At 36.2% G+C, this 23,317-nt stretch overlaps 2 protein-coding genes across 21 annotated transcripts in view; both read left to right on the forward strand.

Annotated features, from left to right (window-relative positions):
* LOC6038814 (protein phosphatase 1 regulatory subunit 12A) overlaps positions 1-11,450 on the forward strand; it is a 108,579-nt gene extending 97,129 nt beyond the window's left edge. For 11 of the 12 annotated variants that reach the window (XM_038264564.1, XM_038264557.1, XM_038264562.1 and 8 more), the window contains 3 exons: positions 38-127; positions 5,366-6,180; positions 9,645-11,450. In XM_038264564.1, the coding sequence (XP_038120492.1) occupies positions 38-127; positions 5,366-5,482 (207 nt within the window). In that variant the 3' untranslated portion in view covers positions 5,483-6,180; positions 9,645-11,450. The remainder of the gene's footprint in view (positions 1-37; positions 128-5,365; positions 6,181-9,644) is intronic. The other variant, XM_038264563.1, reaches the window with a different exon arrangement.
* Positions 11,451-15,509: 4,059 nt separating this feature from the next.
* LOC6038817 (arginine-glutamic acid dipeptide repeats protein) overlaps positions 15,510-23,317 on the forward strand; it is a 112,254-nt gene continuing 104,446 nt past the window's right edge. For all 9 annotated transcript variants that reach the window (XM_038264407.1, XM_038264413.1, XM_038264408.1 and 6 more), the window contains exons 1-2: positions 15,510-16,148; positions 21,942-22,512. The gene's annotated coding sequence lies outside the window, so the exon portion shown is untranslated. The remainder of the gene's footprint in view (positions 16,149-21,941; positions 22,513-23,317) is intronic.

Raw genomic sequence — 23,317 nt, forward strand, 5'->3', positions numbered from 1 at the left:
GATAGCATGATTAAAACCGCTTCACTTCTCGTTTTAGACCACCAAGAACAACTCGCTGTCGGAGCTGGAAAAGCGGGAAAGACGAGCGATGGAGCGAAAGATGTCGGAAATGGAGGAAGAGCTCAAGGTAATTTTTCAAAAATCCACTTTTTGTGTTACTATCATCTTCTATCTATCTATTCATCACGTTTCATTCCCTCTATTTGCGCACACCCACACATGAAACAAACGTTCTACTTTTTGAGAAGAACAAGGTTAATGTCATACTCAAATATTTCCTTTAAAGTATGGATCTTTTCCATCCTTTTTTTCTCTATATATTTTCAACTAAAACTAACACAAACAAACAACAACGAAACATCTCTCCGTTAACATGTTAATTTTCGGCCTAATTTCACATATAATAAACACATTTAACGTTCTCATTTAGCCATTTACCACAAAGAAAAAAAAACATTTGTATGGTTTTGAGTTTACTTAAGTTTTTCTTTATTAGTTTCCGTGGCGCTTTTGCGTGTGAATTCTGTTAGAACTTGACTTCCACTACTCAAACATACTGAAAAACAACAACAAGCGATAACGTAAAACACCATAGTCAAAGAGTTATTCGAAAAACCAAGGCATAATTTTGCTTTTCGCTTCGAACGATTAACAAACCAAATAACAACTAACTCACACACGTGCATACAAAACAGAGAGATCGGATATCATCACACCACCAGCAAACAAAGCCAATCATTGAAGGCGGCACCCACACCAAGCTTTTTCGTTACTTTATTCTTCCGTGATCAATTGGTTTCCTTTAGTTTCAGTCACGTTCACCTTTCACCACTCCTCGACCACATACTTTCAACACTAACCAATTCAACAAAAACAACAGCAAAAAAAACCCGAGTCGATCGTCATCCTTCTTCTTCTTCTTCGAGCTCTCTGTGCCTTTCTGTGTCTGAATGGATAGTTAAGGTTTACTGTAATAGACAAAAAAACTGTAAATAATAACATTAAATTTCGTTGGAAAAATCTACTAATCATGAGGAATGAACACAGTTGTCGGTAATTTGGTTTAAAAAAAAAACACTCAAAATTCAGACTCTGTACTGTAACTGTGGATGTTCGATGTGACTCGTGGAATAAAGATTGGAATTTTAGACAATCGATTCATCGTGAAAACCTTAACTTTCCGCTAGGACAGTTCAGTATGTCCCCTAAAATAGCGCGTGAAACTTGGGTTCCGGTTGGTGTAAAGCTTCCAAAACTTGTAGACAATATTTTTTATTCCAAGCGTTTTTGTTTTGTCGTTATCGTCGTCGATAGTACACTTTACCGATTATATTGAAACGAATTAATACAAGCATACCCTTTACACCAACATATTATATTAGGATGTAACAAAAATGACTTTTTGGCGGGCATTCAGGGGTTTGTTCCGGTGGGCATACTGAGCCTAAATCCCAAATATGAGCTTGATTGGACGTAACAGGAGCTGGCGCTCCGTCTTTCAATTTTAAATGGGATTTAACCCGTAAAAAAAGATTTTTTCAAAAATGTCACTTTTTGAGACGTTTTGACCACAAATGCGTTTACCAAAAACATCACTGGCGTGTAGGCCAAATCCTTGCGCATCTTTTGGTATATATATCATTGAAGTTTGGAGCATCAAGGAGCTCGGTACAGACCTTCAAAGTTTGGCATTTTTTCGAAAAATCGGCCCCGGCAAAAAAGATATGCGTCGCACCTCGCGACGCCCGAGACGCCATTTGATTTTGCTGGGACCGATTTTTCGAAAAAATGCCAAACTTTGAAGGTCTGTACCGAGCTCCAGGATGCTCCAAACTTCAATGTTATATATACCAAAAGATGCGCAAGGATTTGGCCTACACGCCAGTGATGTTTTTGGTAAACGCATTTGTGGTCAAAACGTCTCAAAAAGTGACATTTTTGAAAAAATCTTTTTTTACGGGTTAAATCCCATTTAAAATGGAAGGGCGGAGCGCCAGCTCCTGTTACGCCCAATCAAGCTCATATAAGGCTTTCTAGGCCCAGTGAAAAAAATATAATTTAACTCAAAAATGACGAACTCCTCGTCACAGTGTCCTGATGCAAACAATGATCGAGCTGTAGCTGTCACAGCCCTGCGAAGTATGTTAGCTGACATATCGGGCAGTCAGTCAAATAAACCAGCTAGAAGTCGCTCGACAAAAAAAATTTGCTAGAAAGAGATAGGAAACCTGATGCAAACAAACTTCCAGCTGTCATGTAAACATACTTTGAATGTGTTGGTAAATTTCTGACTAGAAAGCCTTATTTGGGATTTAGGCTCAGTATGCCCACCGGAACAAACCCCTGAATGCCCGCCAAAAAGTCATTTTTGTTACATCCTAATATTATATTATTGAAATATTAACACCTAAATACAAATAATGTGGGCTCCAAAACAAATAAGAATTTGGCATAGACTTTCACATAGTTTTTAATTTATTTTAAAAAAACTGAAATCATCACAATTTATTCAGTTTTTTTTTGCGGAAAAACATAATAGAACCAAATCCATGTTACACTTGACTCAAAAAATTAGAAAAAATAAAATAAGAAGAGAGCAGTTCTCTACGAAATCGGTCTTTTTTTATTTTATTTTTCGTATTTTTTAATCCGGCTGAAACTTTTATGATGCCTTCGGTGTGCCCAAAGAAGCCATTTTGCATCCATACAAATTTGGCAGCTGTCCATACAAGAATGATACATGAAAAATAAAAAAAAACTGTATCTTTTGAAGGAATTTTTTGATCGATTTGGTGTCTTCGGCAAAGTTGTAGGTAATGGATAAGGGCCACACTGAAAAAATGATACACGGTAAAAAATGTGTTGGTGATTTTTAATTTCACTTTTTGTTTAAAAAAAATACACTATATATGCAGTAGGATGTAACAAAAATGACTTTTTGGCGGGCATTCAGGGGTTTGTTCCGGTGGGCATACTGAGCATAAATCCCAAATATGAGCTTGATTGGACGTAACAGGAGCTGGCGCTCCGCCCTTCAATTTTAAATGGGATTTAACCCGTAAAAAAAGATTTTTTCAAAAATGTCACTTTTTGAGGCATTTTGCCCACAAATGCATTTACCAAAAACATCACTGGCGTGTAGGCCAGATCCTTGCGCATCTTTTGGTATATATAACATTGAAGTTTGGAGCATCCTGGAGCTCGGTACAGACCTTCAAAGTTTGGCATATTTTCGAAAAATCGGTCCCAGCAAAATCAAATGGCGTCTCGGGCGTCGCGAGTTGCGACGCATATCTTTTTTGCCGGGGCCGATTTTTCGAAAAAATGCCAAACTTTGAAGGTCTGTACCGACCTCCAGGATGCTCCAAACTTCAATGTTATATATACCAAAAGATGCGCAAGGATCTGGCCTACACGCCAGTGATGTTTTTGGTAAACGCATTGGTGGCCAAAATGCCTCAAAAAGTGACATTTTTGAAAAAATCTTTTTTTGCGGGTTAAATCTTATTTAAAATTGAAGGGCGGAGCGCCAGCTCCTGTTACGTCCAAACAAGCTCATATTTGGGATTTAGGCTCAGTATGCCCACCGGAACAAACCCCTGAATGCTCGCCAAAAAGTCATTTTTGTTACACTCTAATATGCAGGTTTTCCGAAATTTTGAGAACAGGCAAAAAATCTTTGACCGAGTTATGAATTTTTGAGAATGAGAACACATTTTTTTAATATTTGCATGGCAATATCTATGCAACTAAAGGTCGTATCATCAAAGTTCAAAGAGCAAAATATTGAGAATTTTCTCAGCCCTTAAAAAAAATTTCAAAGGTGTGCAAACAAAGCACTAATTTTATAAAATAAATAACTACGACTATTTTCAAAAAAGTTACCTGAAAATGGCTATAAGTTGAAAACTGTGCACTTTATCAAAATTTCACTAATGTATAATTTGATTGCAAATCCCATTTCAATTTTTTGAAAAAAAAACACTGTTGATTAAAAAATTCATAACTCGGTCAAAGATTTTTTGCCTATTCTGGAAATTTCTGAAAAGTTGACATTTGATGTCAGAAAACTAAAAAAATAGTGTTTTCTTACAAATCAAATTTTGACAAAAAGTGAAGTTAAAAATCACCAAAAAAATCAAATCGATAAAAAAAACCACCTGCAAACAAAGCTAAATTTATGATGCAGGCTAGCGTTTCTGCAAACAAACAGAGCAGGCAAACTGTCAAAAAGTTTGTTTGTTTGCGAGCTTGATTGTTTGTTTGTCGTAGGCTAATATTTCCTTCAGGAAAACATCCTAATATTTTTTAAGATGATTTGTTGAAAGTACCAAAAATGTACTGGAACAAAATTATTGAATTGCAATCAAATTCAAAAAAATGCCGTCATCCATTTTTGAAAATGATATTTTCAAAAGGATCGTAATATTCTATAAATTTTTACAACATTTTTGATTTATGGTTGTTGAAATTGCATTTTCCTGAGTTTCAATCATTTTTTCCAAAATATTCAATTGGCGTTATTTTAGAAACTATTAATGTGATTTTTTTAAACAAAATAAAATCCTTCGTGTATTATGTGCATCTCTTTGAAAAAAAATATTGTCGGATTTTAATAATTTAACTTGGCATTTCAAAGAAGCTTAGAACGCCTTCCTGAAATGTAAAATGAAAAAAGGCTTTAAAAAAACCTTTTTGACTTAAAATAGATGCTTTGGTGGATTTTTGACAGTTCGAATTATTTCAAGAAAATCCACCGCGGTTAACCAAAATCAAATTAACAATACAACTTTGATTTGGCATGGGTTGAGAGTGGAATTTTTTAGTTCAAACGTTTATTGAAAAAAACATATATTCTTTATTTTTCCTGTTTTTTTTTCATGAATGGCCCTTATCATTATACTTTGCGAAAGACACCAAATCGATCAAGAAATCAGTTCTGGAATATTTTCATAGTACTTATAAGTACGGCCCTTAAATTTTGCCACATAAGAAATCGATGGACAGAGTTTCACTAAAATGATAAACAAAAACTACCTCAAACTTATAATGTTTTCATCACAAAAAAGTACATAGGTTTGAATTTTATGGGACATACTGCAATTTTGTCACACATTTCGTACACAAGCACCCTTCCTAAAAAAACGCACAACTTTCATTCGTCGAAAAAAGTTCTGAAAAAAAAAATAATAATGATTTCTCTTGTACATTTCTCTCCGTGTTGTATCGAACATGTTGCAACCGTAACGCAACAAAACGTTCTTTTTCCTTCGAACAATCTTCTTTTGTACCGTAACGCGCGCGCGACACACCTTTCGCTCGCTCTCTTTCGCAACAAATCTCGACCACCCATCATCGGAACCAGCTGTTGCAAAAATACAAAACCGAAAACGAACGTCTGCGCGCCGAGAATCGCGCCCTCACGCGGGTTGTCTCCAAACTAACGACCTCGGCCCAGAACCAGCTGCACAGCAAGCACTAGAAGTAGTCGTAGTACTAGAAGTAGTAGTAGAGAGAGGGAGGGAGCGCAGTACTAGAGCAACGCCAAAGGGTGCACAGCGCGCACACACACATTTATGATGATATTAGAATTGTAACGTTGTCTCACAATCAAAATGTTCCAACATTTATACACTCTTGTCCTTGCATCTATTGTGAACTATTGCTGTTTTTTAATAGTTTGTTTATACTAAAACAATGCCAACCTAAGTACCGTGTAGAGTAAAGCTTTTCCAAATTTTGTTGATAGCAAAATATCTAGTGTAAAGTTTAACTTACCAAAAAATAAAAAAAACTACACAATATCGTGAATAAAAGGATAGTGAATTGAATCCAAAAGTGCTAAAATTGTCAGCTAAACTAGTCAGAATATCATCAAAAGCGTAATTACTATTGAAAACTTGTGTGTGTTTGTGAAGCATCCAAAACAAAGCAAAAAACGCCACGACACAACAACACTGCAACTCAGAGAGAAAGAGAGCAAGAGTGAGACGACGTAATGAGAGAGAGAGCGAGAGCAAAACCCACTTTGGACAACGACGACTTCCCAACGACGACCATTCTCTCAAGCTCCTCCTCCTCCTCGGCGCGTTGAGAGTGAGAGCCAACGAAGTACTAGAACAAAGAGACGCACTGCCGCCGCGTTTGGTCAAGTCGAGCTCTCAGTGAACACTGATTTTGGTATGAGGCGTTTTCTTCGTTTGTTTCTGATTGAATTTTGACCAAGCAAAAAAAAAAAAATATCCTAATAAGTGATTAAAAAATAATTTCGAGTGTCCGTTTTACTGCCGAGTTGCGTTTTTTTGAGTTATTTCCGTTTTTCACACTTGTGTTTACTCTTCCTGATTTGCAAAAAGTACGCCAATTGCGATTAATAGATGTGATTCACTGTTTTTGTTTTAATTTGCGATTTAAACTTGCGTAACTCGAGCGGTTATTGCTACTTAATCAAGTGCGGTTGTTGAAGTCTTTCTTTATTTCTTCCTCTATCCGTCCCTCTTTCCACAATTCTCTAATATTGTGTAATGTGCAAAAATACTTGTTTTCCAATTCGAGTAGAGCTTTCTTTCCAATCTCATGTCAATAACCAATTTATTATTTGAATGGCATTTCTCTAAGCCCACTCCATTGCTCTCTGATGTACCAAGGAAATTTTGCTTAGAAAAGAAAAAAAAATACACTCACAAACACTCCAAACACCTCGAACGAAAACAGCAACACAACGCACTAATCGCGCGACGCAATACCTGTGTAACCACAATGGAGTGGCCTTTTGCTTTTCTGTAAATAAATAATCTGTTTTTTTTTTCTGTTGCTCGCTTCATTATTGCTTATGACGATTGTAGTACTAGATTGGGTGTGGCTGGTTCCCTATCTTCTACGGTATATTATGAACAAGATAACTCGGCTATATTTGAAAGAAATGTTCTTGCAAGGTTCTTAAAAGTTTTTAAACATTCGTAACTAAAAATTTGGATGGATGGAAAATTAATCGAGTTTTAAACCTGTTTTCACATTTTTCAAACATTCATGAATAATTTTTTTTCTGTGTTTTTTATCGCTCTAATGAACTGAACTGAATAAATCGTAGAACCTTTTATATGGTTGTTTCCTTGTGCGTTAATTTTGGGGCGAATACAATTGGATAGCTAATCTAGTACATCACTTCTGAACTATCGGGTTATGTAGAAACCCAATAGTTTCCTTCAAGGGTTTTTTAACACAATGAACTTAATTTAAACTTATTTATCTAAATTTTTAGTCAAATTTTATCAATTCAGTATTAAATATTATGAAATATTATCAAACTATGGAAATTTTTTAGTTGTAACATATTTATTTTTTGAAAATTTTGTTAGTTGAAAAGTGTTTCTTCAAAAATTTTAAAAGAATACTATATTTTTAAACATATTTTTTTTTGTTTACAAGATAAGAATTTTTGTATATAGGGGAAATTATCGTATGTTTGGCAGGTTAAGCACTCGCTCCTAACTCCATCCAATTTGCTGATTTTCACTATTTAAACAACTAATTTTGCAAATTTTTGATAGAAACTTGCTTGCTCACTTCTCATTGAGCTATTTATCACTCGATTCCAGTTGAAAACGTTTTTAATTAGCTTTAATTGCATGTCGAAGTTCTGGCCTGCCAACATTAGCGGCACGCTGGAATTAGATGCCGTTCCCCTAGTACTTTTTTTTGCAAATCACTGTTTTTTTTCAGGAAATACTCTAACTCATAATTTGTAGGTAATATTAGTTATGAACGACGCAAAATTTGGAGTACTTTTCAGTACATTTCTGGTGTTTTTTTTTTTTTTTGAAAAGGACCAATAAACCAAATTTTCAGGTTTTGCTTTTTGGGTGTTTTTCAATACCCCTGACTCAGGGCGGTTCTAAAAACACCCAAAAAGCAAAAACTGGAAATTTGTTCTTAAGTTCTTAAAATTTCCACAAAAAAACGTACTTCTCATGAAAATAATTAAATTTTTCCAAATTGAATTTTGGGTTTCAACAGACACATCATTACAAAAAATTGTAATGATTTGTAGTAGACTGATAGATTGGAGTTTTTACTATTGAATACTCAATTTTTAAAATACTGTATTATTTTATGATTGCCAAAACTTTGATACGTTTTATTTATTTAATAGTATTTTATTTTAAAATACCGTGAAAATTATACCAATTCACGTTTTTTAATGTTGGAAATTGTGAAAATTTGAAAACCATTATATGACGAAAACAAGTATATCTAGAAAATTCTGTGTCTTGTGAATGTTTTTGAGTACTTACTTTTTTGAAAAGAATAAATTTTTGAAAACATGTTTTTAGTAATTCGGTTCTTTTCTGAGAACTTGCATTAAATGCATTATTGTCATTTATCTTCGATTACTTAGGTCAATGCAAATTAGATTAAAAGTTTTTGTATCCCTTCTTCTTGAAAAATAAGAAATAACTTATGGTAAAAATATCGTTTTCACGATTTTAAGCTATTTAGAAAAACTGCACAGCTAATTTTTTTTTATACAATTTTTTCAAAAGGCTTTTTAATAATTTGAAATATTGGGACCACAGATCGTAGATAAACATATGGGGTTGAAGTCACTGCTATCTTGCTAATCGTTGACAGTAGGTAACTGTAATAATCCACAATTCACAATGATTTTTTTTGACTACTTTATTTAAAGACATTTTTGTTTTTGAATTGTTCCAACTATGACGATATCTTGTTAAATTTACTTATTGTTGGGTTAAACAAATTTGCTTTTCAAATTTAAACTAACGTGAACACTTATTTGCATTCTTTCAAACAACTGATAACTGCCTCTGTTTGCATAAATGTTCCACATGCATTTTCGTTACTTTTGAGCAATTTGATTACAGTTTGGACCAACATTGTGCGTTCTTTAAGAAAACCCAAACATATCTAGTACTTTGTTCCAGAAAACTGTAGAAAATCCACATTTTTAAGTGAAACTTTTTTTTGTTCTAATAAATGCTCCTATGAGGAATTAACATTTTCAATAAGCATTTTTTTCTAGCAGTAAAAGTAAAATTATTTGCGAGGTATTCAGGAATCTTTTTTGTTTTCGAACATCAAAATATTTTTATATGTTTTTTTACTTACTATTTTTAAAACCTTTGGCCACCATTGCTGATCTAGTACTACGTTATAGTTTATAAGTGTCTATTATGCATCAAAGCGTTATTTTTACAAACAAAAACTAGGTATATGATGTCTCGTTTTTTGCTGTTTTTTTACTCTCCCTATCCCTAGATGTGTTTATTATTGACAAAATTTAACCAAAACAAAAAAAACTAACCTCGTTGTTTGTTGTGTAAACTAACTCCGCCTTCTGGTACTGCAGCTAACACACAGGTGAAACCGAAATTGTGTGCGTGTACCACGGCGAATGTTCCTCGATGTTTCCGGTGTAAATACCACTCTTTATGAACCTTCTCTCCGTATTTTACGCTTTTCATCGTATTGCGCGCATCTCACTGCAGCAGTGAAGGTACACTAACCACGTGATTAATAATTTTTTGTATCTTTTTCTTCTTCCAAAACCCACCGTGTCCCGTGTCTCGCAACGTGTTTGTGTTCCGATAATGTGTTTATGTAACCCACCCGCCACACACCAGCAACTGGAAGCCCTCAAGACCGAAAATCAGCGCCTGAAGGACGAAAACGGAGCGCTCATTCGTGTAATTAGTAAGCTTAGTAGATAGAGATACATTGCCGCCGCTGAGCTGCCACTTGGCCGAGGTCTTCTGGAAAGGGGACGGCAGGCCACCGGCGGCGACGGCGGCGGAACAGGTCAGAGTGATCGCGGCAAAGAATAAAGTTAGACGGGGACTCTGGGAGCAAGCGCCCAAGAGAGTTTGGGATTTTATCACTAGACTAGAGACTAGAGAGAGAGAGAGCGACTTGGAGAAGTGCAGCAAAGTTAATCGTACTGAGGCGTCGTGTCGCGCAAAACTAAGCTCCTCTCGGCGAAGGGCGCGAGAGAATGTGCATCGAATACAATAATGTAATATAGCAAAGAAAAAATAAAACAGATAAAAAAACTGAATCAATCTAGGCGAAACAAATCAATAATTATTCTACTGCAAAGTTAAACTATTTATAAAACAAACAAAAAAACTGAGAGATCAAAAAAGTACGGATTTCATTCGTTTTCTAGATATTATTTATGCGCGAACAAAAATCAAGAAGAAGTCAAGGCATTTCAGTTTCATCCCCAGTGGAAAGAGGCAACTTTTATTGTGCACTATTGTTAACAAAACACACGAATCGGAAAAGGGAGAAAACATGTTAGTCAACTGAAACTATTTCTTTTTGTTATCGTCTTGTGTAACGTCACGTAATTAAAAGGTAGAAAATGTGTAGACAATTTGGATTTTTTAACGTTCGGACTCTTTAGATGTAGCAAATCACTGTTCTCATATTTTGCCAAAATTTCATAGCAAAAATAAATTTGGAGCAACTTTTTGTGTGAGAATAATTTCTAGTTTTGGACAACTTTTTTTTTGTTCGGAGAAAGCCGAATGATTGAAACAATAATTGAAGCTGTTTAGATACTTTAATATAAAGAAGAAATCAATATTTATAGATTTTATATCAAACACACACACACACGTGCAGCATATTAAGCATTGTAAGTAAAGCATCATTCGGAACACACAAAAAAAAAAAAACATTTTTGTTGGAGTAAAACGCAATCAACTAAAAACTCAACCGCGGATTTGATCTCCCAATTGGTTCACTCACGTAGCTTCGTTTTTCTTACTCCAACTCTTTTAGCTAGAGGTGAGATAGTATTTAAGTTGTGCGTGAAAGCGTGCGATATGTAAAAATGTAAACACACACACAAACAACACAAAACTAATGGCATTTTCAAACCTTTGTTTGTTTTTTCCCCACCCTTCACAATCGACCTTCAAAAACTCTCTCATCATTAGTTAGTATTGAATGTGTCTAGGTTAGGATCGATTTGTATGCATTAAAAAAAACTCAAGAAAAAGCAATTTTCATGCGACAAATCGCCTCTGTTGATGATTATGATACTATTGAATGTTGTTAGCGTATCAATTGTACACCCTCTTTCCTGTTCCATATTTTCCCGTTCTTTAGTTAAGTCTCGTAGAGTTATTTCATTTTAGTCTTTTGATGTGTGTATTGTAGAGCAAACAACACATTACACAAATACTGAAAGTACTTCTCCTGTTTTTTTTTCTTCTTATTTTTATTACTACGATTATTATTCTTATTATCATTATTACTATGTTGTAATTGTCATCCTAAGGTAAGTGAAACACACAAACAAAAAATACACGCATACACAAACACACATCCGCATATACATTGTAACTTATGTTAACTGCAGCAAATATGTACTATTATTATTTTTGAAAAGCGAAAAAAAAGTTCAAAATAAAAGCAAAAAATATATTAAAACGGTTTGCGAAATGCTTCATTGATCCGAAATTTTCCATCCATTACTGACCGATAATTATCGATATATCGTCGGTTAACATATTAGGGCCAGGAGTGCCCAAGCTCCTCTGGCCCGCGTTGGCATTTAATCCGACCGCGACGTGTTTTTAACACTGTTCAATTCTGGAGTTTTTTTTTGAAAAGGACCAATAAACCAAATTTTCAGTTTTTGCTTTTTGGGTGTTTTTCAATACCCCTGACTCAAGGCTGTTCTAAAAACACCCAAAAAGCAAAAACTGGAAATTTGGTTTATTGGACCTTTTCAAAAAAAAAAAAAACTCCAGAATTGCTGGCTGTTCTTAAAATATTGAATTAAGGGGTTACATACATGTAAATCGGCAAAAATTTCAAGGAGTGGTATTGGCACACACTCAAACTTTTTATTTTAATTTGTTTTCAGGACATTAACATAAACATTTTTAACTATTATCAACATAAATTTGAAGACATTTGGTTGCATTATTGCCGAGATAAAACTATTTGAAGTTAGCAGTTTCAAAAAACGGGTGCCATGATATCTCAACACTGCTTCGACCAAATCGGCTCAAAATTTGTGTGAAGACTCATTAAACCGGTCCCGTGTGCATGACGAAGGCCGATTTTAAAAAAGTTTATTTTAAAAAAAGATAAAAAAAATTGTGTTTTTCATATAAAAAAAATCGTTAGTTTGTGATTTTTGTATTTTTTAAAAAAGCAAATTTTCAAAATCGGGCTTCATCATGCACACGGGATATGTCTCGAGAGTCTTCACCTCAAATTTCAGCCAATTTGGTCCATCTAATCTCGCGATATCGTGGCACCCGTGAATCAACTCGGTGTTCCGAGAAAAACGCTCACAAAGTTTGACAGACCGCTTTGCGCATGGCAGAACTTTAAACTTAAATTGTCTTCTACTCACTTAAATCATGACATATCATCATGAAACTTTCAGAAGTGATTGGAAATCGTCTTTTTAAAGGATTTTATAAATATTCGGAAATATAAAAAAAATCCTACATGTATGTAACCCCTTAATAAATCAGTTGAATTCAAACAAACATAAATCAGCATGAGAATAAAAAACATTTAAAAATCTAATTTGAAAAAAATATTAAATCAATAATGCAGTCTGTATTGCCCATATTTGGAGCCTAACATTTCAAAAGGGTACATAATTTTTGTAAACAATAGTGTATCCCTTTCACTCAAAATTTTAATGACAGTTTACGTAAGGTGTGAAAGGGACACACTCTTGTTTACAAAAGTTAATGTGCCCTAATGAAATGGCAAGCACGATTTTGTTTCAATTCTATGTACTTTTTTTCTTGTGTATTTTTTTAGCAGCTTTTGTTCTACAGAAAAATAAAATCTATTTTTAGTCTTGTGCATGTATCTTATTTAGTTTTGTGTTTTATTTGTAGTACCAGGCCTTCTCTACAACCTCCAATCTTAATCTTTACCTATTTTCTGTATTTTGTAATTTTCCAGTCACTTTCTTGATTTGTTTAGTGTTTTATCCGAGGTCAAAACAGTATTTGGGACAAAACAAAAATTACTTTCTGACATAAAAAGTACCGTCACCGTTACCGAAAAAGATTAATTAGGGCGTCCAATTTTTCCGGCTCTAGAAATTCCCGGGAAACGGGAAAACTATTTTTTGAATCCCGAATTTTTTTTGAAACAGTTCTAAAATTTATGTTTTCATTCTATTTGTTATGTTTTCATTCTATTAATTGGTGATAATCTACACCTCAATCTAAACAAGGACAGCAGTTTTTCAATAGCTTTAAATACATTAAAAATTGTTTTTTTTTTTGTTTTTCGTTTTTCTGCTTTTGATTTAAAATAAACCTCACTGTTTATTTCAATGCTATTAACATTCGGGCCGTGAGAAGGTTAAGGCCGATACAAACATTTTTCTAAGTTTTTGTCCCTCGGCTCTGGCCGGCGTTGAAAAAAAATGAAATTGCAAGCCGTAGTCTCAACATTTTAATGCAAAAAGTGTTTTAAAATACATTTTACACTAGGTAAGTTGTTTTGCAATCATTAGTTTTCAAAAAAGTAAGATTTGACGAATACAAAAAAAGCGATAAAAATCTTTTTGCGATACATCGAAAATTTTCAAACATTCAAGAGATGTTTAAATCAACCCAAACATGTTAAAAATGATTTTAAACGCAGGGGAATACATTTAAAATCAATTTCAGCTGATTGCACTAAAAATTCCATTGAAATTTGGAAGTTTTTTGAAAACATATTTTTTGCCCTCGATTTTTCGGACCAATTGGAAGGGGGGACAAAAACTTTATGTAAAATTTGTACCAGCCTTTAATAATATTAGTTTCGAATTATTATTTTTTTAGTGGCATGACTACAAAAGCTTGAAAACATATTTTACAAATTATCTTTAAGTCACTTCCGCCAACTGGGGAAAATCGGGACTTCAGTCGGAATAAGTACAGAAGATTTTAGAGCAATAAATTTAAAATCGGAGTAGGTACTAATTTTTTGATCTGTTTTATCCGAATTGTTTTATCCGAAATCAACCAAAACATCATGCAAAATATTTTGTCCTGATTTGCTCCAGATGCCAGTGTTTTACCAAAAAATAGGACAGCGAATGAACAAGAAGGTTAAAGCTGCCAGAAATAAATGAACAAGTATTAATAAAAACGTAAATAAAATACCATGTCTTTTGAAAAATAAATAATACTTAACTGAAAATATTTATCCAGGTTTTTAAGCGAAGATGGCGTTCGAATGGTGAACGTCCCAAATGTCAAAATCGTGCAGAAGCACCAACATTAGAAAATAAAATATGCCTGTCATACATTACACACTTTCTTCGTAATGTTGGTTCCACTGCGTGATTTTGACATTTCGGGCGTTCATCATTCAAACGCCATTTTCGCTTAAAAATCTGGATAGCGCTAGACATTTTACGAATCTGTATAATCTAAAATTTTAAGAATTTTCCCTAATAAGCCAATTTAATGCTGGTATTAGCCAAATACAAATTTAAATGTTTTAACATTCTTATCGATTACTAAGTATGCTACTGTTCATTTATTTCCACAGCATTTCCACTTGCATTTCCAGACCAAAATTAGATTTTTTTTCAATTTTGGGAATTCCCGGGACAAAATATAAAAAAAACCCGGGATTCGGAAATTCCCGGTTTTGAAAAATCCCGGGAATTTTGTCTCGGGAATTCCCGGGATGGACGCACTACTACACTCAAACCCCGATGGTTTGACACCAACTGTTGTCAAATGAACGGGGTCACGTTTTAGTTTGACACCCCTTTTACACGGAGTTCACACACACTATCAGACGTGTGTTTTGATAGTGTGCATGTTGTTGTTGTTTATTTTATTAACGTGATTTAACCTAGAGAGGTCATTCGTCACTATATTGTGCATGAGCGCCGTGTAAAAAGTAACAGTTCGTCACTTTTTAGTTTGACTTTGACCACCCTACGGGATACAAACTAAAAAAGTGTCAAACGAAAAGTGACCAACCACCGGGGGTTGAGTGTATTAATAAATGAATTAACAACAACAACACCCAAGTGGCCTTCCCAACCCAATAAAATCAAACAATCATTGAAATGAAATGTTAGGGCCCGTTTCTCTCGAAGGAACAGGTTGCCAGCGATTTTCTGCACTTTCAGTGCAGAGAAGAACAACAAAAACAAAACGCACATTTGCCGAAAGTGCGGCCCGCCGTTTGGACTGGTTTTCCTTTTTTTAAACGTTTTGACCCAATATAATTTCCCACTCAGCCCTCATTCCCCTATTTCCATGCGCAACGTTCGCGCACTTCAAACAAGCGAAACGTTTCCCTCGGGCGGTTTGCGCCCCGACTGCGGAAACATTTCACGCACGCTCTTCTCTCACGCACACACCCGCACCCGCATCCGTGTCCGCGCCGCGCCTCTGTATTTGTGATAAACAACAACCCCGCGTTGACGTTTGGCGAAACGTTTCAAGTAAACAGGCCGTGCCGAGGAGGTAGAAAGAAGGGACAAGAGCGTGCGGGCAGGCAGGGGGCGAAAACATTTTTCAAAATGGCCAACTTTTGCCGAGCCGTGGTCGAAACGCGAGTACTTGTCGCGCGTATTGTTGCGTAAAGTGGTGCGATTTTGCTCGGAAAAACGGCTCCGGACCTTGGCCAGCGTGCCGCGAATCGAGAGGACCGTCGGAACGGCCGATGCCGGTGTTTGTGGCCGCGTAGCGAGCGCCGGAAGTTTGTCGCCGTAAAATCAGCGTTTTTTTTTTCTTGGTTCGTTCGTTCCCGTTCCTTCTGTGTGTGCATCGAGCGAGAGGGGTTCCTTCGCCGTGCGTGCCTGTGTGTGTCCGCGTTTGTGTGCCTGTGCGTGTGCGGTTTTTCGGTGAAGAGGGAAAAAGAAAAAGTGGCCAAAAGTCGCGCAGATCAAAGGAAGCGAAAAATATAAGTGAAAAAATAAAGAATCAAAAAAAGCCATTTGTGATTGAAATAATGTTACCAACAAAGTGAAATTTATTTTGGGTAATCGTCAAAAAGGTTGTCCGGATTGTTCCACGGAGGACGCAAACCACCGCAACGCCACCCTCTCTCCCCATGAATGGATTACTGGCAGCAGAAGTTGGAGGAGGCGTAGCGACAACACCGACCGTGCAGACCGGAAGGTGAGTTTCAACGGTGCTACTGCTTCCGGAGGGTGGCAAGAGTGGTCCTTGAAATGCTTGGGAAGTTGACCTCAGCCGGGGGTCGGCTGCCCTTGGGCTGTGTCGAAAAGATTCGTGTAGTATTTGGCATTGACAGATGCGGCGCGCTGTCAAACCTGGAAGGATGTCAAATTTGAGTGGTCGGTTTGGCTGATTTACATGTTTGTTACGAAAAGACTGTAATTTGAAACAAACTCTGTCCCTGTTTGTATTCTTCAAACATTCGTAACACAAGTGGGGAAAATTGACAGTCATTGTACACAATGGCATTAACATATTAAGCCTAAAGTTGAAAACAAATTGAACTGAATGTTCACAAGGTTAGGGTGCTCGCAAAATTAATTGAAATATTATTTTATGAAGACTGTTTTATCATTAAGTTGTACTTTGTCAAAAATATGCTGTAAGCTCTATGAAAAAAAGTGTAAAAAGTTTTAAAATAATCCAAATTCTGGCAATATGCAAGATGTTAAGTATTTTTCTTAGCATTTCAACATTTTTTCCATGCAAACTTCATTCTTAAGTATCAATGGTTTGTATCAATGTTGGATGACTTATCTAAAATCTGGCATAAATAAACTCATTACTGCTCAAAAATGTCTTGAAAAGTTATTTTCTCGGCGTTTAGGATGCCATTTTGTGCCTCTTTTATCTTACGCAAAACTTAAAAGGTTATGGACATCACCGAAAAACGAACAAGTTATTAAAATGAGTAGTTTTTGTAAGAAAATCCGCCTTGTTATATACCAGGAGGGGTTTTTTTTTTAGAAAAAGCTCAATATAGATTTTTTTTTGCTTTTTGGGTGTATTTGGAAAACATTGAGGCGGTTTCAATAACATCCAAAAAGCAAAACTTTTTTTTTGTTATTAGACCTTTAAAAAACGCTAGATATTTTTTATAAAAGTATTTGAAAGACTATTGTAATCTGATAACCTTTTCGAAAGTAATGATCACTAAAATGATATTGAAGAACTCTCCAGAAATCGAATCTCATATTTTTTTATGAATTTGTTGTGCGAATCTATCATGCCACCCGTCGCTGGAAAGACAACCGAAAGATTTTTTCAATGAGTCTGACTATTAGTTTGGCTCACGGGTATATGAAAAAGACAAAAGTGTTCAATTTCGAACGCCTCGACCGGAATTTTGTAGCAATATGGCCCCAGAACATAGCCTGAATTTTGAGCGCATTTGGTTATGGTTTAGTACTTCCACCATTGACCTGAAGTTAGTATGGAACTTCTAAAAATTACCTATGGGAGATTTTCACTTTTAACCTCTTCTTAGAGAAAGTTTCCCAAAATCCAATCAAATATTCCTATTCTCAGGGTTCTTCTGGGATTTGATCCGGGGAACAACTTTGTAGAACATCGCAAAGCGAATAGATCCCGAAAAGATACAGGAAATTTTTTGGAGTATGGAAAAAAATATAAAGTGCTCTAAAAATTTTCCTGTATCTTTCCGGGATTAATTCCTAGCGCTTTGTGATGTTCTATAAAGTTGTTCCCCGGATCAAAACCTATAAGAAACCTCTATTTTGAGAAAAATCATAGGGCATAGGAAAATTTTCCCTCAAGAAGAGTTAAAAAGTTTAAAATAAATAAATTAAATTTATTGAAATTTCTTCATAACTTCAGGTCAAGAGCAGGCTTGCCACAAATACAGATTTCTCAGCACAGACCCGAAACACAAACGAATTTTTTTTACAGTTAAAATAAATTTGAGCAGTTTTTGTTAAATTGGCCAAAAAGATAAACATTGTTAGCATCTTTTGGCATGTTCAGTTTTTGGTAAGAATATAATTCTTTAAAGTTATACTCGATTGAGTGTTTGGTATGTGCCAAAAAAATCTGTATTTGTGGCAAGCCTGGTCAAGAGTGGAACAACTAAATATTAACCAAATGCGTTCAAATTTTAAGGCTAGCTTCTGGGGCTATAATGCTACAAAATTCCGGTCGAGGCGTTCGAAATTGAACACTTTTGTCTTTTTCATATATCCGTGAGCCACGCTGCTGACTATCCTAGTAAAAGTTATAAGCACTTCAGTTTTAATAATACTTATTTTAAACCGAGTAACTATAAGACATTTATATTAAGCCAAAGAAACTGCAGTCAGAAAACTCTATCAAACCTAATAAAGAAACGTTACTAAATCCACCTTTAGGTGGTTGGTGCCTTCCTCACATTTATAAAGTAAATAAACTACATAGCATCAAAAACATGTATAAATAACACTTAATTTTATCAAAATAACTGAGATTCGGCTTCAAAAAAGTGTATAATGAACACTTAATGGGCTCATAACTTTTGATAGGATTGTCAGACCTTCAATCTTTAGGACTCATTAGAAAGGTCTTTTGATTACCCATCCAACGATGGGTCGCATGACGGATCCGGACAACGTTTTCATCAAAAAATATCTGAGATCCGGCCTCTGAAAAGTGCATAAATAACACTTAAGCAACTTAAGTGCTTATTACTTTTGATAGGGTTGTCAGATCTTCAATGTGTTGGACTCGTTGGAAAGGTCTTTTCAATACCTTTCTAAAAATGATTTTCATACAAAACCACCCTTTTTACAATCTTCCGGACTTAAATCAAAAACGTTTTTTTAGCAAAACTTTTGAAGTACTTGTCTAAACTTCATAATATTAACTAGGGTCTTGTGGGACCCCAAGACGGATCAAATGAGACCAAAACGGTTTAAATCGGTACAGCCAGTCCGGAGATAATCGAGTGCATATTTTTCGGTGCACGGACTTACAGACATACACACGCACAGACATTTGTTCAGAATTTGATTCTGAGTCGATAGGTATACATGAAAGTGGGTCTACGAGGTTGAATAAAGAAGTTCATTTTTCGAGTGAATTTATAGCCTTTCCTCATTAAGGTGAGGAAGGCAATAATAAAAGTAATAATGTTCTGCACAACTTTGTAGTACATTGTCAAACTCTAAAGAAGTATCCTGCAAAAACACTGAATTTCAAAATGATTTTTTTTTAAATTAAAGAAATACCCTTTCTTGGTTATTGCAAACTCGCAAAGAACATTGAATTGGGATTACCTCAAAAGGCCGAAACTCAAAAAGCAGAATCTCGGAAGGCCGAAATTCAAAAGGCCGAACTTTGTCTTTTGCTTAGAAGGCAGAACGTCTCAAAAGGCCGAATGTATCGATAGGCAGAATGATTTTCAGAACTTTGTACAGTTACAGATACAGTGAACTAACGAACTGTGTTCTTTTTTGTAATTTTAAGCAAAATGTGTACATAATGAGTACATGACACGTTCTCCGGGTTTGTAAACCTGTGGGAAAAATCTAAATCCTGATTTTATGGCAAAATAGATGTTGTGATTAGATTCTGTATAGTTTAAGGCTTGGAAAACCGACTTTTACAAACATTCAAAGATTTACAAACTTGACTTTTGACGCGAGTGAAGTATAAACTGCATCTCAATCAGCAAAAACAAACAAACAAACAAAGCTCGGAATGCGTTCCCATCGGGCGCGGTTTGTCTTATGAGAATTCTGCCCTTCGAGTAATTCGGCCTTATGAATTTCGGCCTTTCGTAGGAGACCCATTGAATCGCCATTAGGGTGGTCCAAATCGGGGTACTCCCCGGTGCTCCCCTTGCAATCAAAGATTGATCCATTGGGTGACAAGAGAAATTTGAAATTTTGGAAAATCTTAAGAAATACCCTCTGGCTTGATTCATCAGGTAAAAATAAGAAACTGTGCCAATTTTGAGCGAAATTGGTTTTAAGTCAACGCTATTGGTCGATGAAGTTTGTTTAGGAAAATTTGCAAAAATGTATTGGGAAAAGCAAAAATATACGTGTACCTTGGTATAATTGTGATGTTTGTTTTTGGAGTGATAATGGCGAAAGAAAAAATAAATTGTGCAACTTATTTTGGTTACATGTTAATCGGCAAAATATCTATGTTTTTACATATTTTTGAAAATCTGATTCAAGAGCATAAAAAATATACATTTTAGCACCCCAAAATGTAACATTCTACAAAAATGTTATTTTAAATATGCGTAAACTGATCAAAAACTTGCTCAAATCAAAATAATTTAAATTACAATATTTCAGTTGAACCAGCTGCCGGCTGAAAAACTGAACGATATGTGGTGCTATAATCACGGCAAATAGTGTCCAGGGCATTCGTGGAAGTACAATGTCCCATCTCAGAGGGTCCCGGAGTACCAACACTTCTTAGCAGGGTGCTCCAAACGTATAATTGCCCAACACCAAAACTCGGAGCGTATGGTGGTGTGTCCCCACGCTTCTTCCTCCCCTGCAGGTTCCCCATAACAATGAATTATCACTGCGGTAAACTTCACGCAGTAGGCCTGGCCGCTTTTACATTTGTAATGTTTCAATGCGTTCCAATGAAATGGCGCACTTAAACGTTAATAAATGACAAAAAGAAAGTTAGGCATTATCTAACCTAAGGCTTTCCCCAGGATCCCTTCGAAAGATTGCGCTAAGGTTTGATTAGATTAGATTAGAATAAGCCGCCGGCTGAAAAACTCTATAAAAAAGAATTTAAAAAAATTGAATAGCTCACTCACATGTGGGTTATTCTAATCTAATCTAACCCTAGCTCAGCCATCCGTTCGGAAGCATCCTGTAGAATGTTGGGGCGATTACTTCCAAAATTCTTTTTTAAACGGCCAGGCCAACTGCGTAGAGTTAACCGCGAAGATGATTCGTTGAATAGTTTGAGCACGAATTTTCAAACAACAATAAAGTTCTGAATCCACAGGGGAGGAAGAAACGTGGGGAATCTTCCGCTCTCGTTCCATTTAGTTATAGCAATGTATCGTTTAGGGCGGCATGCTTAAAAGTTTTGATGCTCCGAGACCTTCAAGGGTGTGACAAAATTGGTAGGGAGAAATACTCTCATCTAGCTAACTCCGGTTCGAATCTCGCTATGAGCAAAAATTTAGTATAATTTTTTCAAGTACGATCACGTGGGTCAAAATATATTGTCGTTAAACACTTGTTGTTGATTGCCGTGGAACAAATCTCTCCAAGAGTGTCTATTGTTTACAGCTGCACTGCGCATCACTTGAGCTCTTTTTAGCACTCGTGTTGATCGCGATAAGAATGTATAGATTGTTTGTAGAACACTTGATTCTTGGCTCTTCAAGTCGCAGTGATAGCGTTCCATTACTATTGTTGCACATATTTGATAATATGTTCAGGAGAATAGTTTTATGTTCTGTCTACAAATACGACCGACCTATTAAAAGCTCAGCGTCTGGAAATAAAATCGTCACCCATTTCCCCCATAAATTTCCCTATCCTGCACCACTTGGCCAAGCCTGGTAGTGTGGTCTTGATCATTTCAAACTTCTTCCTCGAGTCAATCCATTTCACGACTAATTTAGTCTGCACCGAGTGAGTGAATGAGAATCGCAGTCCCATCGTGGCGCTCTCACTCTCTATCGTCTAGAGCTAAATGACTTGCTCCAGAAATAGAAGCATTGTGGGTGGTGGGTTTTCGGAGGGGGGAAATTAGACAGGGAAAGGAGTTGCTAAAGAGGGCAATCAATTGAAATTAATTTAGAGAGCTCCTGGTGGGACGAAGAGAAAGAGTTTGGATGAAAATAGGCAAGATTGTTTGTATGCTAATTTCGCTGTGGGAGATTTGCTGAAAGTATGTTGGGCGTGATATCGACACCAAAGCTAACGATGTTTTGACAGTTGATTAAAATATAGTTCTTATTTCTCTTTACAGATTACTTAAAGTGCACAAAACTCAACCCCGAAACCAGCTGTGCTGTCCAACAATTACACACTTACAGAAGAAATTGTGTGGCATCGTCAAAACAACAGTATAATTAGAGAAAACAAAATAGCAGAGTGCTGTCAAAAGTTCGGCAAATAATTACAAATTACAGAGTGTTTGGTTGAAAAGGTGAGATCATATCGCGTCAACCCTGTATTGGTGAGAGGTCCTGATTCGCCACAAAGGAAGCGAAAAGAAGAAAAAGCACGAGCAAAATTAGTTACCTTTGTGCAGAAGAGTGAGAAAAGCGGAAGAGAAGAAAACAGATAATAAAGGTTGCCTTGAGGGTGAAAAAAGAAAAAAAAGAAGTTACTAGAAAGAAGACAAGTGAGTGAGGTAGAAATCGAAGAAGCAACAAAAAAACTTCCACACCGTTTTGTGTCGCCTGCGCCGCGCGCTTACCATCAATCACCAATCAATTTGTAATTTGCCTACCCACTGGCACAGAAGGGTAGAGTGAAGGAAGGAGGCAGCATCGACCGTAGTGCTTCCGCCGAGGGTCACGAGCTTCTTGGAGCAAGTAAGTGCACTTATTTTTACACTTCTTTGTGTAGCAGTTAATTAATTTTGCAGGGAAGGTCTCTTTCTCTTCAGCAGTGTCGACACCATTTTCATTGAACGAAACGCTTACGAAAGGGTGGTGTGACATTCTGATTCAATTTTCTGGATGATTAAATGTACCGAAGAATGTGCACAATCCTCAAGACGTTTATCGCACTGCTGGGATGCACTTTGTGCAACATTCTCCGAAATCAATCAAGAAAACGATGCTGACAAATTGTCTTCCAACTTCATAATTGCCCATTTATACGATCCTCAAGAGCAAGTTTAGAGCAATAAAACTCGTCACACCCCTGCATCCACCTGCAAGTTGTCATTCCATCCATTCTAATCTGCTCGCAAAAACCACTTACTGACACTATCCGAGCCGCAGCAGATCTTCTCGAGAGCAGCTATCAATTCAAAACATCTTCTCCTTTGGGAGGAAAAGGATCCGTTTTCCGGGTCCGACTCTAACTCTACGCTTTTTGCTTTGGCTGGAACGAAGAAGAAAGGTGTCAACGGAAAGCTGCCTCCCCCCTGCTCTCAACATGCCGAGCAAAGAAGCAGTCCCGAGACATAAATTGTCATCGACATGAACACGACAAGAATTTTGCTTTCGATTTGTCGATTGTCGATTGAGGGGAAAAATTGCTTCTGCCGAGGAACGGGATGTCGTCGGATTTCATGCTCTCGATTCCGGACTTGTGGAGAAGAAATTCGAATGCCTCGAAAGGGGGAGTGTGGTTGTGCTTGTTTTGCTTTATTTGTTTTTAGAGTTAAGG

Source organism: Culex quinquefasciatus, chromosome 3 (assembly GCF_015732765.1).
Source record: "Culex quinquefasciatus strain JHB chromosome 3, VPISU_Cqui_1.0_pri_paternal, whole genome shotgun sequence".
In the NCBI taxonomy this organism is placed as follows: domain Eukaryota; kingdom Metazoa; phylum Arthropoda; class Insecta; order Diptera; family Culicidae; genus Culex; species Culex quinquefasciatus.